The sequence below is a fragment of the Cebus imitator genome, unplaced genomic scaffold (genome assembly GCF_001604975.1).
Source record: "Cebus imitator isolate Cc_AM_T3 unplaced genomic scaffold, Cebus_imitator-1.0 Scaffold725, whole genome shotgun sequence".
Lineage (NCBI taxonomy): Eukaryota > Metazoa > Chordata > Mammalia > Primates > Cebidae > Cebus > Cebus imitator.
In genome coordinates, this window is record NW_016108040.1 from 283,283 (window position 1) to 297,261 (window position 13,979).

Consider the following 13,979-nt stretch of genomic DNA (forward strand, 5'->3'; position numbering starts at 1 on the left):
AAAAGGCAACTACTGAGGCCTGGAGGGCACAGGGGAGCCCTGCCTGCCCCACCATGGCACTGTCTTCTCAGCATGTACTGGGCCTGAGGGCAGCATGAAGGCTGTGTCCCCCACCCCAGGACCCAGGAGTGTTGGCTTGGCCCTGGCTGCTCTGGACAGGACCCACCACCAGTCTGCCTCATCTTGGGTCCTGAAGGCCTCCTGAGCTCCCACCAATGTCCTTCTGAAGAGGGCCATGTCCCTGGCCCACACCCTGGCTTGGAAGGACCCTGGCTTTGTTTTGAGGGGTTTGGAGGTGCCTTGCAGGGGGAGCCGAGATGGAATTCTAAACTCCAGGGTGGTGCTGGGGCCACAGGGACACTCATATTCTGGTCATCAGCAGGGCTGACCGCCCCCTAAGTGCCAGCTGTGTGGACCTGCCAAGGACCAGGTGTGGTGGTATCCAGAGCCCTGAAGTTGCCTTCCCCACCAGTCTTGGCAATCAAGACTTTCAGAGTCTACTTGGGCCCAGGAGACGCTGTGTTCCTTTGGCACAGCAGGTCCTCAGACTGATATCTTCCAGGTGCCACAAAAGCCCGGGGAGTGAGGGGTGTTTGATCTCCGGTGGCTCCAGGTCTATGTGGGCTCTGGGAGATACTGGGAGGTTTTAGGGTGCTGCTTCCTCAGAGGATTGACCCCAGAAAAGGGTTCCTGCTGACTCTGGATGGTTTCCTCAGTGTGTTCTGGGCCTCGTTCTCTAGGACTGCTGTGATAAGTCATCACAAACCAGGGCGCTGAGAACAGCAGCCATGCCTTCCCTCAGTTCCACAGCTGGAAGGCTAAAATCGAGGTGTCGCCAGGGCCAGTCTCGCTTCCCGGAGGCTCTGGGAGGAGCCCCCCTGCCTCCCCACTGCCTGGAGGCTGCAGGCCTTGGCTTGTGGCTGCCTGGCTCCAGGCTCTGCCTCCCTCTGCACGGCCTTTCTTCTTGTTTCTAAGCTCCCTCCGCACTCATTTTACGCGAATTCATGTTGTGATTGCACGGAGCTCACCTGCTCATCGGATCTCCTCATCTCAAGATTCTTAACTTCATTGTTAAGGGCTGGCCATGCAGAGAAGACCAGCTCTGGACAAGCACGGCTTCTGCAGCACCAGGCACTTTCTCCATGTAAGTAACATTTCCTCTTTTGTCATATAAGGTAACATTGCCAGGGTGTCGGAATTACTATGTGGACACATCCTTTTGGGAGCCACCATGTAACCCCACTACAGGATGGGTTATTTGCTAGTCTTGCCCCATCATCTGTGTCATGGAGAGGGAGATTATAGGGAGCCCCTACTCTGAAAGGCCGTGTCCATGAGTGTGATTCCAGGCTGGAGTTGCCTGGGCGCGCGCTGGGCCCGTGTGCTGCTGTAGCTGCAAGCACCAGGAGATGGTAAAACGTGCACCCATCCTTCAGGTTCGGCAGGGTTTCCAGGCCCCAGCATGTAGATGACTCCTGTAAGAGTTGTTGCAAACAAGTGGATCAGTGGGAATCATTTTTCTTTGCTGCTGGAATGTGTTTTTTTTTTTTTCTTTTTAATGGGTGTGTCTGGAGATTGAGAATTTGCTTCAAAGACATGAATGATGTCATGCAGAGAAGGCAAGCCCTGGACAAGCTGCTTCTATAGCGCCAGGCTCACCTGGCCTCCCCCTTCCCAGTTCCCTCCTTGGGGAGTGGGTGTCTGGGCCTTCCCGCTGAGGCCTTTCCTGATAGCCTTGCCAGGTGGGGCAGGGCTGCCTGTAGGTTTGACTCAGGGGGGATTCCAGGTGCAGAGCAAGTCACCAGGAGGTGAGAAAGTCAAACAAAGCATGAAACGCAGGGGCAGGCGTGGGTGCTCCAGACAGTGGTTCCAGCAGTTCCCAGTGGGAGCTGGGGAGGAGGAGAGGGCGTGGGACAGGGAGGGGTGAACAGAGGGGGCCTCCAGTCTCAGGAAGGCAATGAGGAACCGGGACCAGTAATGGTAACCTCATCCTTGTGCAGACGCATAGCTCACAGATGTTCCAAATGAGCTCTTCCACCCACACCAGCCTATTAGTGCTGGGGAATGCTCCTGGCCAAGAGAGGCAGAAATCCCTTCCTCGGGATAGATTTACAGCTGGGGAAACTGAGGCACCAGCTAGGATCTTGCTTAGGAAAACTCTGTCTCAACAGCGGTGCCATGGGGGTTTGGAACGGGGTACTGAGGCTCCTGCAATTCTGCCCCCGCGGGTGCCCCTCCTATAGGATCATTTCGGAGGGGGCACCTGTCCAGGGAAGGCAGTGAGGTGGACTCATTCTCTGGACCCACTAAGGTAGATGCAGACTTAATTCCACCCCCACCCATGCAGCTGTGTGAGCTAGCACAAGTTACTGCTCTGAGCCTTCGTGCACTCATCTGACCAGCCACGTGCTGAGGCCGGCCTCATAGGGAAGGCCATGTTGATGGCGATGCTCACCTCTGGAGGAGGTTGCTGGGAGAGTGCTTTTCATGTCCTCATCACCAAATGTGGACCTGGGAATATCCAGAGTCAGAGAGAGCGCCATGTGGCCCTGCCCTTTCTGTCTGTCCCTCCATCTCTTTGTCAGCCTGCCCGGCCAGGCCAGCTTAATAGCACGTCACCCTCTGCAGCTCTGTTGCTGGACAGAGGCCCCAGTGGCTGGGGCCTCTGCTGGGCTGGCTTCTTCCTGGGGCTGCTTGCCACAGGGGTTCTGCGGTCCCCGGAAGAGGCAGGTGCTGACTGGCTGTGGACTGCTGTACCTGTTCTCCAGGCTGCAGCTGCCTGGGCTTCTCTGTGCAGCTCCTGTGCCCAGTGGGGCCTCGCTGGTGTGGGACTGTCCTGTTTCTGAACAGGAAAGGGTGAGGGCTTTGGCTCCACTGCTCTGTGGTGGGAACCAATGTGCATGCGTGCGGGTGTGCATGTGAGTGTGTGTGAGCACATTAGCTGTGTATGTTGGAGGCTAGAGGTACTTTCTCAGGTTTGGTTGGAATCTGGTGGGGTGTAAAGGGCTTGGCCAGGAGCCCCAGCAGTGCCCACCCTCTCTGATCCTGACCGGATCAGGATCAGGATCAGATCCTGATCTGCTCTGCCTGAATTCTGCAGCCTGACCATCCTCTCCCCTTAACCTCAATGCCAGTACCCCTTGAAAGCTTCCCCCTCCACTTTTCCATCTGTTGTAAGACTCTTCATGTATTTTTGTTTTTTTCTGAACATCTGATATTTTTACCTACATGGAAACTCCCTGCAGGCAGGGATCTGTTTTGTTCAGTTAAAACCCCAGTGCCTAAAGATGGCCCAGGCCAGGCAGGTTTATAGATGGATGAGTGGGTGGAAGGATGGGTGGGCGGGTGATTGCAGATGAGTGGGTGGAAGGATGGATAGATGGATGAATGATGGATCGTTGGATGGGTAGGTTGATGCATGAGGGGTTGGAGGGATGGAGGTGTGATAGGTGGGTGGTGGACGCTGGGTGGGTGGGTGGATGAACAATGCATCGTTGGATGGATTCGTGGGTGAGTAAATGGATGGATGGAAGGGTGGAGGGGGGTGAATGAGTGGCTAGGTGGGTATATGGAAGGATGGGTAGATGAGTGAGTGGAAGAACAGATGGGCAAATCCATGCGGTGTTTTATAATTTCCGACACACCCTCTTCTTAGAAACGCTGTAACGTTCTTTGCCTCCTGCCTTTGTGCTTTCTCTGGTAGTGAAGTTCCTGACCTGAGCCACACTGTTGGGTTGTGTCTCAGGACTGTGCCTTCTGCATCCTCACATCCAGTGTTAGGACCGATCTCTTTGATGGGGCTTTGAGTTGGCTTCAGGTTTTGTGCGTTTGCGTGAAACAACCTGACTTTGAAATTGTTCCGCGTTCCTGTTCCCGGCCCTTCCACTCACTCCTTGTTCTCTCTTCTTGTGTTTTGTGTTGATCTTTAATTCTGCATAAATTGAGGCTTCATAGTGCTTGAGTTTTACCATTGCAGCCTTTAGAAATTCTAGTTTTTCTGGTTCAAAGCCCTTAGGTGTTTCTTAGGACCAGAAAGGAATTGTCTTTTTATTTATTTAAGAACCTAAGTGGTCAATCTTTACATGCGCCATCCACTCCTGGGGCACGTTCCCAGTGCATTCCCAGCCCTCCCACAGGTCCTGAGGTTCTCTGCCTGCTGTGCCCCTCTCTGGGTGCACCAGGGGTTCACATCAGCATCCCCTTGTGTGGGACCTCTGCCCCCACCTCCATGCCCTGTCTTCCCTGGGCCTGTGACTGGCCCCCTGCCAGAGCCTCCATGTAATGACTCAGAGGCCCTCTGGACACCCTGTTTCTTGTTCACAGAACAGGGGCACACCCAGCACCTGGCCCTGCCTGCAGCAGGTGAGCTGTTTGCCGAAGCCCTGTAAAGCTAGGGCTTTTATGGGAGCCCCTCAGGCTGAGGGTTGGTGGCTCTGGTGCTGGGGTCTGTGGGCAGGCAGGGAGGGCAGTGCACCAGCCCCAAGCCTGGTGTGGGACAGGTACCCAGTGGCGGGGCAGGTGCGTGAGGCCATGAGGGCTGGAGGGGCCTTGGCTACTGGGAGCTTTTATTTTGTAGTTAAGAATGCTTTTCTGGCCTATAATTCCAGCAGTTTGGGAGGACAAGGAAGGCAGATCACCTGAGGTCAGAAGTTTGAGACTAGCCTGGCCAACATGGTAAAACTCTGTCTCTGCTAAAAATACAAAAATTAGACAGGTGTGCTGGTGGGCGCCTGTAATCCCAGCTACTCAGGAGGCCGAGGCAGGAGAATCGCTTGAACCTGGGTAGCAGAGGTTGTGATGAGCCGTGATTGCGCCACTGCACTCCAGCCTGGGTGACAGAATGAGACTTCATCTCTATTGAAAAAAAAATGCTTTTCTGTATGGGGCTCTACATCTACAGCCATAATCAGGAAGCTTAGCCCTGCATCCCTCCTATGGGGAGAGGGGGAGCTTGTGGGGGGCCGCATGTGTGACTGAGTACAGCAATCAGTTTGCCCAGGTAGACTCTATCCTTGATGTGGAGGCGAGGCTGCCATTGTAATGGGATGTGCAGAGTACGGGGGAATTCTCCCCAGATTTGAATGACTCGGCAAGCCTTTGACTCCAAGCAGAATCCTAGGGTGTCAAGGGAACACCAAATTTATTTTGAATGAGAATTCTTAGGAAAGGAAAGATAAAGTTAAATCCTGATAGTGAGCATATCTGAGAACACTGATTTTTTTTAAAAGAATATGTCTTATAAAAGCTGTATTACAAAATACACAGAGCTAAAAGACACACAGCTCACTAAATTTGACCCAAATTATTTACCATTAGATGACTTTTAGCGTTAAAAACTATCGTATCACATCTATCTTCAACTGAGTGGTGGTGGGAGGTTTACAAATGCAGCTAATTGGGAATTCCCCCTGAGGACTGGTGGGGAGCAGCCCCTCCAGATACGTTGTTTAAACAGCACTGTAATCACTCGTGCTAACAACCAGCCCCTCCAGCGGCCTGTAAACAGTACCATACGCTGCTCATGCTTTCCTTAACTTATCTTCTGAGCAGTGCTTTGCTGCAAATCCTTAACCACCAACCCCGGGGGGGAATCCTGAATTGGCCCCATTTGTAAACACTCTCACTATGGCTGGACGTGCTGGGAGTCAGCCCTAAGGAACCCAGAGACGGCCTTCCCAGGCTGGTCCAGTTCATCCAAAACCCAGTTGCTCACAGTTCTTGTAGCCCTTTATTTAAAAAAAGGGAAAGTTTTAACTATAAAATTAATTTATTACATCAACACTTTTCCTGCACTATTTGAATCAAATACATGAATTATGCGGGTTTTGTGACTTCATGGGTTAAGTGCTTGGCTTGGAACTGGGGAAATCCTAGCATTTTATGACTTCATTTCACTTTGCAGCATTTGTCAGTACCTGCTGCGAGGGGACCTGGCTTTCCCCATGCAACCCTCCTTGCCAGGTGCTCAGTGTATGCCCTGCACACACCAGGCATGTATTGGGCACTCACTATGTGCCTGCCAGCCTCAGACTGGCCCCAAGCAGACCCTGTCACTGCCCACACAGCTGGGGAGAGAAACACACAAGGGAACCGTCACACAGGCAGGGCTGGACATGGAGCTGGTGGGGTGCTTGCTAGAGAGGAGAGATTTGGGGTCCATGAGAGCAGGCAGGGTGACTTGAGCAGGCAGGTGGGCTGAGCTTCCCGAGAGGGGAGTGCCCGAGGTGGAGGACAGGCATGGTGAGGGACTTGGGTGGCCTCCAGGCACTGGAAAGCCATGTGCAGAGACCAGGAGAGAGGATGTCTCTCACTGGGTGACAGATGTGACCGCCTGCAGAGTACGCACAGGGCCATAAGTAGCGACCTGGGAGGAGGGAGACAGCGGGGCTGGTGCAGGCCAGTGAGTATGGTGTGGAGGTGACTGGGCACCTGGCTGGGGCTGGGCCCTGGGAGCCTCAGGCTGGGGTCTTTATGGAGCAGTGGGATTCTAGCCAGTGGGACTGATACATGGTGAGGCTGGTGTTGTGGAGCACTCTGCCGTTGTGATGCAAGGGACATGTAGGTCTGGAGACTATGGGGCGGGCACAGGGGCCATGAGGGGAGGGGGCTGGTGGCTGTGCAGGGGGCTGCTGGAGGCAGGAGGGGCTGCAGTGGGGGCACCGTCTCTCCCTGGCTGGGTGGCGGAGGATAAGCTGTTAAAGACTGGGAGCACCGTCGCCTGCAAGCAGGGAGATAAGCGCTTAGCGAGTCCTGGATGCTTCCACCTCAGAAGAATCCATGGGAAAGGCTCCACCAGCCAGGCATTGCTGCTCTCAGGGCACCGGGCTTGCAAGGGCAGGAATGTACTTGATTGCACCGCTGGAGTGGATTCAGTAGCAGCTCGCAAAATCCATTTCCACACAGAACCTCATAACAGGACCTCAGTTGGAAATAGGGCTTTTCCAGATGTAATTAGTTTGGGTACTTGAGATTAAGTCATGTGAGTTTAGGGTGGATTCTAAATCCAATGACTGGTGTCTTTATTTTTTCTTTTTTTGAGACAGAGTCTTGCTCTGTCACCCAGGCTGCAGTGCAATGGCGCAATTTTTGGCTCACCACAACCTCCACCCCCTGGGTTCAAGAGATTCTCCTGCCTCAGCCTCCCAAGTAGCTGGGACCATAGGCAGGTGTCACCACACCTGGCTAATTTTTTATATTTTTAGTAGAGATGGGGTTTTGCCATGTTGGCTAGTCTCTAACTCCTGACCTCAGGTGATCCGCCTGCTTCTGCCTCCTAAAATTGCTGGGATTACAGGCGTGAGCCACCACGCCTAGCCTTAGTTTTTATTTTTGAGATGGAGTTTCACTCTTGTTGCCTAGGTTGGACTGTAGTGGCACGATCTTGGCTCACTGCAACCTCCACCTTGCAGGTTTAAAGGATTCTCCTGCCTCAGCCTCCCAGGTAACTGAGATTACAGGTGCTCTCTACCACGCCCAGTTAATTTTTGTCATAGAGACGGGGATTTACCACGTTGGCCAGGCTAGCAAACTCCTCAGCTCAGGTGATCCGCTGGACTCCGCCTCCCAAACTGCTGGGATTACAGGCATGAGCCACTGCGCCCGGCCTGGCGTCTTTAATAAGAGGAAGGAGAGTGAGATTTGATGGCCCCGTGAGAACAGAGCAGAGATCAGAGCGATACAGCCACAAGCCAGGGACGCCAGGAGCCACCAGAAGCTGGGATAGGCAGGAGGGACCCACCCCGCAGCCTCTAGAGGGAGCTGGGCCCTGCTGATCCCTTGATTTCTAGCTCCTGGCCTGCACACTACAGGATGGATTTCTGTAGTTAAAAGCCTCCAGTTTGGGGTTATCTGTTACAGCAGCCACGGGAAACACATACAGCTACTTTATGAAAATGAAAACAAAAAACTAAGGAAACACAATGTCGCATTAAAAAAGCAAAGCAAACCAACAACTCCATGGAGATTCATTTCATTTGCAACATGCTGAAAGGAGCAAGACCTTTCAGGTGAGGGAGTAACTTCAGTGCTTGGGTTCCCTGCGTTCTCACAGGTGTTAGCAGCTGCCTGTTGATCTCCAGTCCCTGCATAGGCGCCTCCCTCGGGGGGGGCAGGACAAGTTTGTGTCTGTCACCCTCCCTTTCACAGCGCAGCCTGAGGATGCTGGGGGCCACTGGAAATTAAATTTGGAAGCAGAAACGGCTGGGCACCGTGGCTCAAACCTGTAATCCCAGCACTTTGGGGGGCTGAGGTGGGCAGATCACGAGGTCAAGAGATTGAGACTATCCTGGCCAACACGGTGAAACCCCATCTCTACTAAAAATACAAAAATTAGCTGAGCATGGTGGCGCACGCCTGTAATCCCAGCTACTCAGGAGGCTGAGGCAGGAGAATTGCTTGAACCTGGCAGGCGGAGGTTGCAGTGAGCCGAGATCACACCATTGCACTCTAGGCCAGGCAACAGAGCAAGACTTTGTCTCAAAAAAAAAAGGAAGCAGGTATGCCACTGTGCAAGTTCAAATTCAAACCTTCCAGATTCAGACAAAGCGCTGTCTTCGCTCAGGGCTGGGCCGCCTTTCCCTGGCCTTTTAGAGGAAATCCCAGGCTGCAGGTGAGAAGCCGAGCCTTCCAGCCCACGGATGAGGGGAGTGTGAGTTCTGACCCAGGGCAGGTGGGACCAGGAAGCTGAGTGGGGGTCAGGGGCCTGGGCTTCACTTTCCTCTGGGAGAACTTGAGCCCCAGGCCCAGGCTGAGTTCTTAGTACCCGGAACAGGCAGAGGCAGGTGTGGGAAGGGCTGGGCTGGGCCCCACCGGCCCCTTTGTTTGCCATCCCGGTTGGGTGAGTACACCCATCCCCTCATGGCAGCTTTGTTATTCCAGAGTGTGCTGTGCTTGGCCACTGGCTGGAACTTGGAAAGCAAACACTCCCAAATGTCACATATTTTAAAAGTAGAAACAAGATCATTTGAAGTGTGTAAGGGAGGAGAAATATACCTTAAGCTTCATGCCTCCCGTGAACACACAGGATTTAAAAAGGCCAGCTGCCCACCTGGACAGGCGGCCATGAGCACTGGTTTGCCCACATGAGTGAGTGTGCAGGTGGGCATACAAGTATGCACCTGTGTGTGACAGGATGTGAGGTGCATGCGAGGGTGTGTCAACCTGTGTGTATGTGTGAGCACCTGTGTGAACAGATACTGTACTGCAGCGAGCATAGAAAGTTAACACCAAGACAAAAGTATGCCAAATTATATGGATATGCGTGTACATGTGGGAGACATTGTGAGTGTGCATGTGTGAATAAGGTCAGGAGTTCAAGACCAGCCTGACCAACATGGAGAAACCCCATCTCTACTAAAAATACAAAATTAGCCAGGTATGCTGGCTCATGTCTGTAATTCCAGCTACTCAGAAGGCTGAGGCAGGAGAATCACTTGAACTCGGGGGAGGGGAGGTTGCAGTGAGCCGAGATCATGCCAATTGCACTCCAATTGAACAATAAGAGCAAAACTCTGTCTCAAAAAAAAAAAAAAAAGCATCGTGCAAACGTGTGCAAGTGTGTGTGTGCACATAGCCCGCCTGCAGGGTGGCGGGGTGCACCCTGTGGTGGACTAACCTCCAGTAGTGGGGAGTGGTGGGAGGTTAGCCTCCGCTGGTGATGGGAGCCTGGACGAGGGTCTAGGGCTGCCTCCTCTCCAGCTGCTTTAGCTGTGAGTGGGGTGGGAAGCCTCTCTGTTCCCATTTCCCTGGGGGGCAACCCCTGCCAGTGTGGAACAGGTGGGTGGGATCCTGCCCTGACTCCTGGGGTGGAGGAGAAAGCACCCCCTGGCCTGTGCCTGGCTCTGACCTGGGTGTCAGCTCTGGTGCCTGCAGACCCTCAGGGTTACTGGTGTGGAGGCTGTGCAGGGTCATGAAATTCAGCAAAAGTTCAGCGATTTCAGCCCTGCTCATTTTTGAGATGGCTCCCGTACTGGAGTCTGGAGTCACCTTGGTTTAGCCAGTTACATGTTATTAGGTGTTACCTTGTCTTGAAGACAGGGAGATGCCTGGGGGAAGCAGAGGGAGAACTGGATTCTTCAGAAGTACCGTTCACTTCTGATGACTGTTACCCTCATTAGAAATCAGCTTCATTTGTTCCTCAAAATCTCATTCAAAGCATTCCCTTGGGGGCTTGCTTTCCTAAAACTAAGGACTGAACTCACTGCAATGAGCAGTGGGTGAGGTTGGCCTCCTTGAGAAACAGACTCCAGGCCCCACTTAGGAGGCAGCAGGTGTGGGGGGTTTCAGGAGCTACACCTGGGGGCAGTGAGGGGCCCGGTCTCGGGCCCAGGCCTGGGCAGAGGGGAGGCCAGCTGCCCAGCAGGTATACCAGGCCTTGGGCACCCCACGGTATGCTGCAGAGTTGGGACAGCCCCTCAGGGGTGGCCTTTGTGGGGCCGTCTGATGGTCACTGTGTCCATGCTGCCTATCCCTGGATGGGGGCCACCCCAGTGAAGATGGTAGAACTGGGCCAGGAGGTAGAATCTTAGCGCAGGGTCTCAGCTAGGAGCCATCAGCAATCCACACCCTAGAGCCCAGTCTTGGAGGGGAATGGTGGGTGCTATACCTCAGCACCCACCCTTGATAGCACCTGGTTCCTTTTTTAGTTTTAAAAGTGGGTGTTAAAGTTTAATGTTCATTGTCTAGTCTTTTAAATTTGCCAGTTGTCTCACACATACCTGCTGTGGACAGAATTGTGCTCTCACAAATGTCTGCATTGAAGCCCTGTCCCCCACCAATGTGACTGTATCTGGAGATGGGCCCTTTAGGAGGTACTTAGGTTTAGATGAGTTCCATCAAGGAGGGTGGCTTCCTCAAGACCAGGAGTTTGAGACCAGCCTGACCAACATGGGAAAACCCCATCTCTACTAAAAATAAAAATTAGCTGGGTATGGTGGCGTGCGCCTATAATCCCGGCTACTTGGGAGGCTGAGGCAGAAAAATCACTTGAACCCAGGAGGGAGAGGTTGCAGTGAGCTGAGATTGTGACACTGCACTCCAGCCTGGGCAAAAGAGTGAGACTTGGTTTCAAAAAGACCCGAAAAAGTCACTTGTGGGCTGGGTAGTGGCTCACTTCTGTAATCCCAGCATTTTGGGAGGCCCAGGCAGGTGGATCATTTAAGGCCAGGAGTTTGAGACCAGCCTGGCCAACATGGTGAAAACTGTCTCTATTAAAAATACAAAAATTAGTCAGGCATGCTGGCTAACAGATTGGATGAGGGAGGTGGAGACTGCAGTGAGCTGAGATCACACCACTGCACTCCAGCCTGGGTGACAGAGTGAGACTCTGTCTCCAAAAAAAGTGTCACTCATGTGTGACCTTTGAATCAGCAGTGTTGGAGATTTTCTCCAAAGAGTCTTATTGTACTCCAGGGTTTCTATAGGAGAACGTTTACTGAAAAGTCACTTGCCGTAAAAGAATTGTAAATGGCCCACATGCCCATGGATTGGATGTGGGCGATGTATGTTTAGACGTGATCCTCTGATGGAATACTGGAATTTGAGATGGAGTTTTGCTCTGTTACCCAAGCTGGAGTGCAGTGATGCGATCAGCTCACTGCAGCCTCCGCTTCCCGGGTTCCAGCGATTTTCCTGCCTCAGCCTCCCAAGTAGCCGGGATTACAGGCACACGCCACCACGCCTGACTATTTGTATTTTTAATAGAGACAGGTTTCCCCAGCCAGGCTGATCTCAAACTCCTGATCTCAGGTGATCCACCGGCCTTGGCCTCCCAAAGTGCTAGGATTACAGGCATGAGCCACGGCACCTGGCCCACACCATACTTTTTGCACTGTGTTTTTTTGTTTTTTTAGTATGCGAATGTAATATTTTTTAAAATGCATTCATTTAAAATTCTGTAACTGGGAGAGAATGTTCCTGGAAATTTTCTGGTCATTGGAAGCCCCTGAAGATCTGAGAGAAGACTCCAGCCAGTGTTCACCTCACAAGCCAGAGGAGGCAGCATGGGCTGTGTGGGTTGCAGGCCACTGTCCCTATCTGGGGGCGGGAGTGTCACCGGCCGCACCCCTGGCTGTGGGAGGATGCAGCAGCTAGTCCAGGAACAAGTGGCTGGAAGCATGGGGAACATGAGACCCTCCCAGCAGATGAGGCTCTGAGCACTCCTGGTCTGAGGGCCGATGGGGAATGGACAAAGGTTATGTGCTATGGGCGGCCTGGCTGGTCACTCCAGGAAAGCTTCCAGAACCTTCCTGTCACAGAGGAGTTTAAACTCTGGGGAGGACATCAGAGCAGGGTAGTGCCTGCCCTTCAGGAGCTCACAGGCTGGTGAGTGAGAGGGGCAAGATTAGAACCGAGTTGGAATCCAGGGGTGACCAGACAGTGTGAGGGGTCTGCAGGTGGGGTGGGAGGGTGGGCGGCAGACAGGGCAGGTGGCCTGCTCAGAAGTGACCCTTGGGCCGTGTGATGGCGGCAAGCTCCAAATCTCTGACAAGGCTCCCTACATTCTGCCATCACATGGGCACAGGCGTGGGGAGGGGCGTGAGGCCCTCTTGTCTGTTTCTGGCGCGCCCCTTGGAAGAGTCCAGCTCGGCCCGCAGGGTGCTCAGAGTGGGGTTGGAGCCTGGGAAGGGCTCGTTGCTGCATTTTCTTTGACCCCAGGGAGTGCTTTTTGAAACCCCCTCCCCATCGGCCACCATCCTTGGCTCACCCACTGGAAGCTGGGTGCAGCTGCCTCTGGTACAGCTCTGGGCAAGTCCCCAAGAGCTGGCGGGGGTTTCTGTTCATGTCACAGCCCCGACCCAGAATCAGTCAGGTTTTCTTTCAGCATCTGACTCTGTGGCTGGGATGTGCCCGGGGTCCTCAAGGGGCCCATGGGCTCTTCCCTGGCTGCTCGGTAACCTCCTCTCTGGCATCTTCCTCTCACCCCGCAGGAGAGCACTGTGAGGTGGACGCCCGCTCAGGCCGCTGTGCCAACGGGGTGTGCAAGAACGGGGGCACCTGTGTGAACCTGCTCATTGACGGCTTCCACTGCATGTGCCGCCCCAGTGAGTATGAGAGACCCTACTTCGAGGTCACCACCTGGAGCTTCCCACCCTGGTCCTTTGTCACCTTCCGGGGCCTGAGACAGTGCTTCCACTTCACTGTCTCCCTCACGTGACTGTGCCTCCCACCTCATCATATGGGTCCCTTTAGGAAAGGGGCGAGCTGTCTCCATGCTCCCGTGCTTCAAGATCGTGATGTCTGTGTCCTCCACCTGTGGCCTTTGACAGTTGAGTAGCTCCAGACCAATCTCGGTGGCTCACACCTGTAATCCCAGCACTTTAGGCAGGTGGATCACCTGAGGTCAGTTCAAGACCAGCCTGGCCAACATAATGAAACCTCCATCTCTACTAAAAATCCAAATTAGGCTGAGCATGGTGGCTTTTACCTATAATCCCAGCACTTTGGGAGGCCAAGGTGGGCGGATCTCAAACCAGATCATGAGTTTGAGACCAGCCTGGCCAACATGGTGAAACTCCATCTCTATTAAAAATAAAAAATTAGCCAGATGTGGTGGCACACGCAGGTAGTCCCAGCTACTCAGGAGGTTGAAGCAGGTGAATTGCTTGGACCCTGGAGGTAGAGGTTGCAGTGAGATGAGATTGCACCACTGCACTCCAGCCTAGGCAAGAGAGTGAGACTCTGTCTCAAAAATAAATAAGTAAAATATAAAATTATCTGGGTGTGGTGGTACATGCCTGTAATCCCCACTCCTTGGGAGGCTGAGGCAGGAGAGTCACTTGAACCAGGAGGCGGGGGTTGCAGTGAGCCAACATCTCACCATTGCACTCCAGCATGGGCAACAAGAACAAAACCTCTTCTCTGGCATGGTGGTGGGTGCCTGTAATCCTAGCTACTCGGGAGGCAGAGGCAGAGGTTGCAGTGAGCCGAGATCACGCCACTGCACTCCAGCCTGCCAACAGAGTGAGACTCTGTCTCAAAAA

At 53.4% G+C, this 13,979-nt stretch overlaps 1 protein-coding gene across 1 annotated transcript in view; it reads left to right on the forward strand.

Annotated features, from left to right (window-relative positions):
• The window catches only part of LOC108296579 (cadherin EGF LAG seven-pass G-type receptor 1-like), a 105,171-nt gene that overhangs the window by 58,665 nt on the left and 32,527 nt on the right, over positions 1-13,979 (forward strand). The window contains 1 exon segment of the mRNA XM_017519048.2: positions 12,927-13,149. Within this exon segment, the coding sequence (XP_017374537.1) occupies positions 12,927-13,149 (223 nt within the window).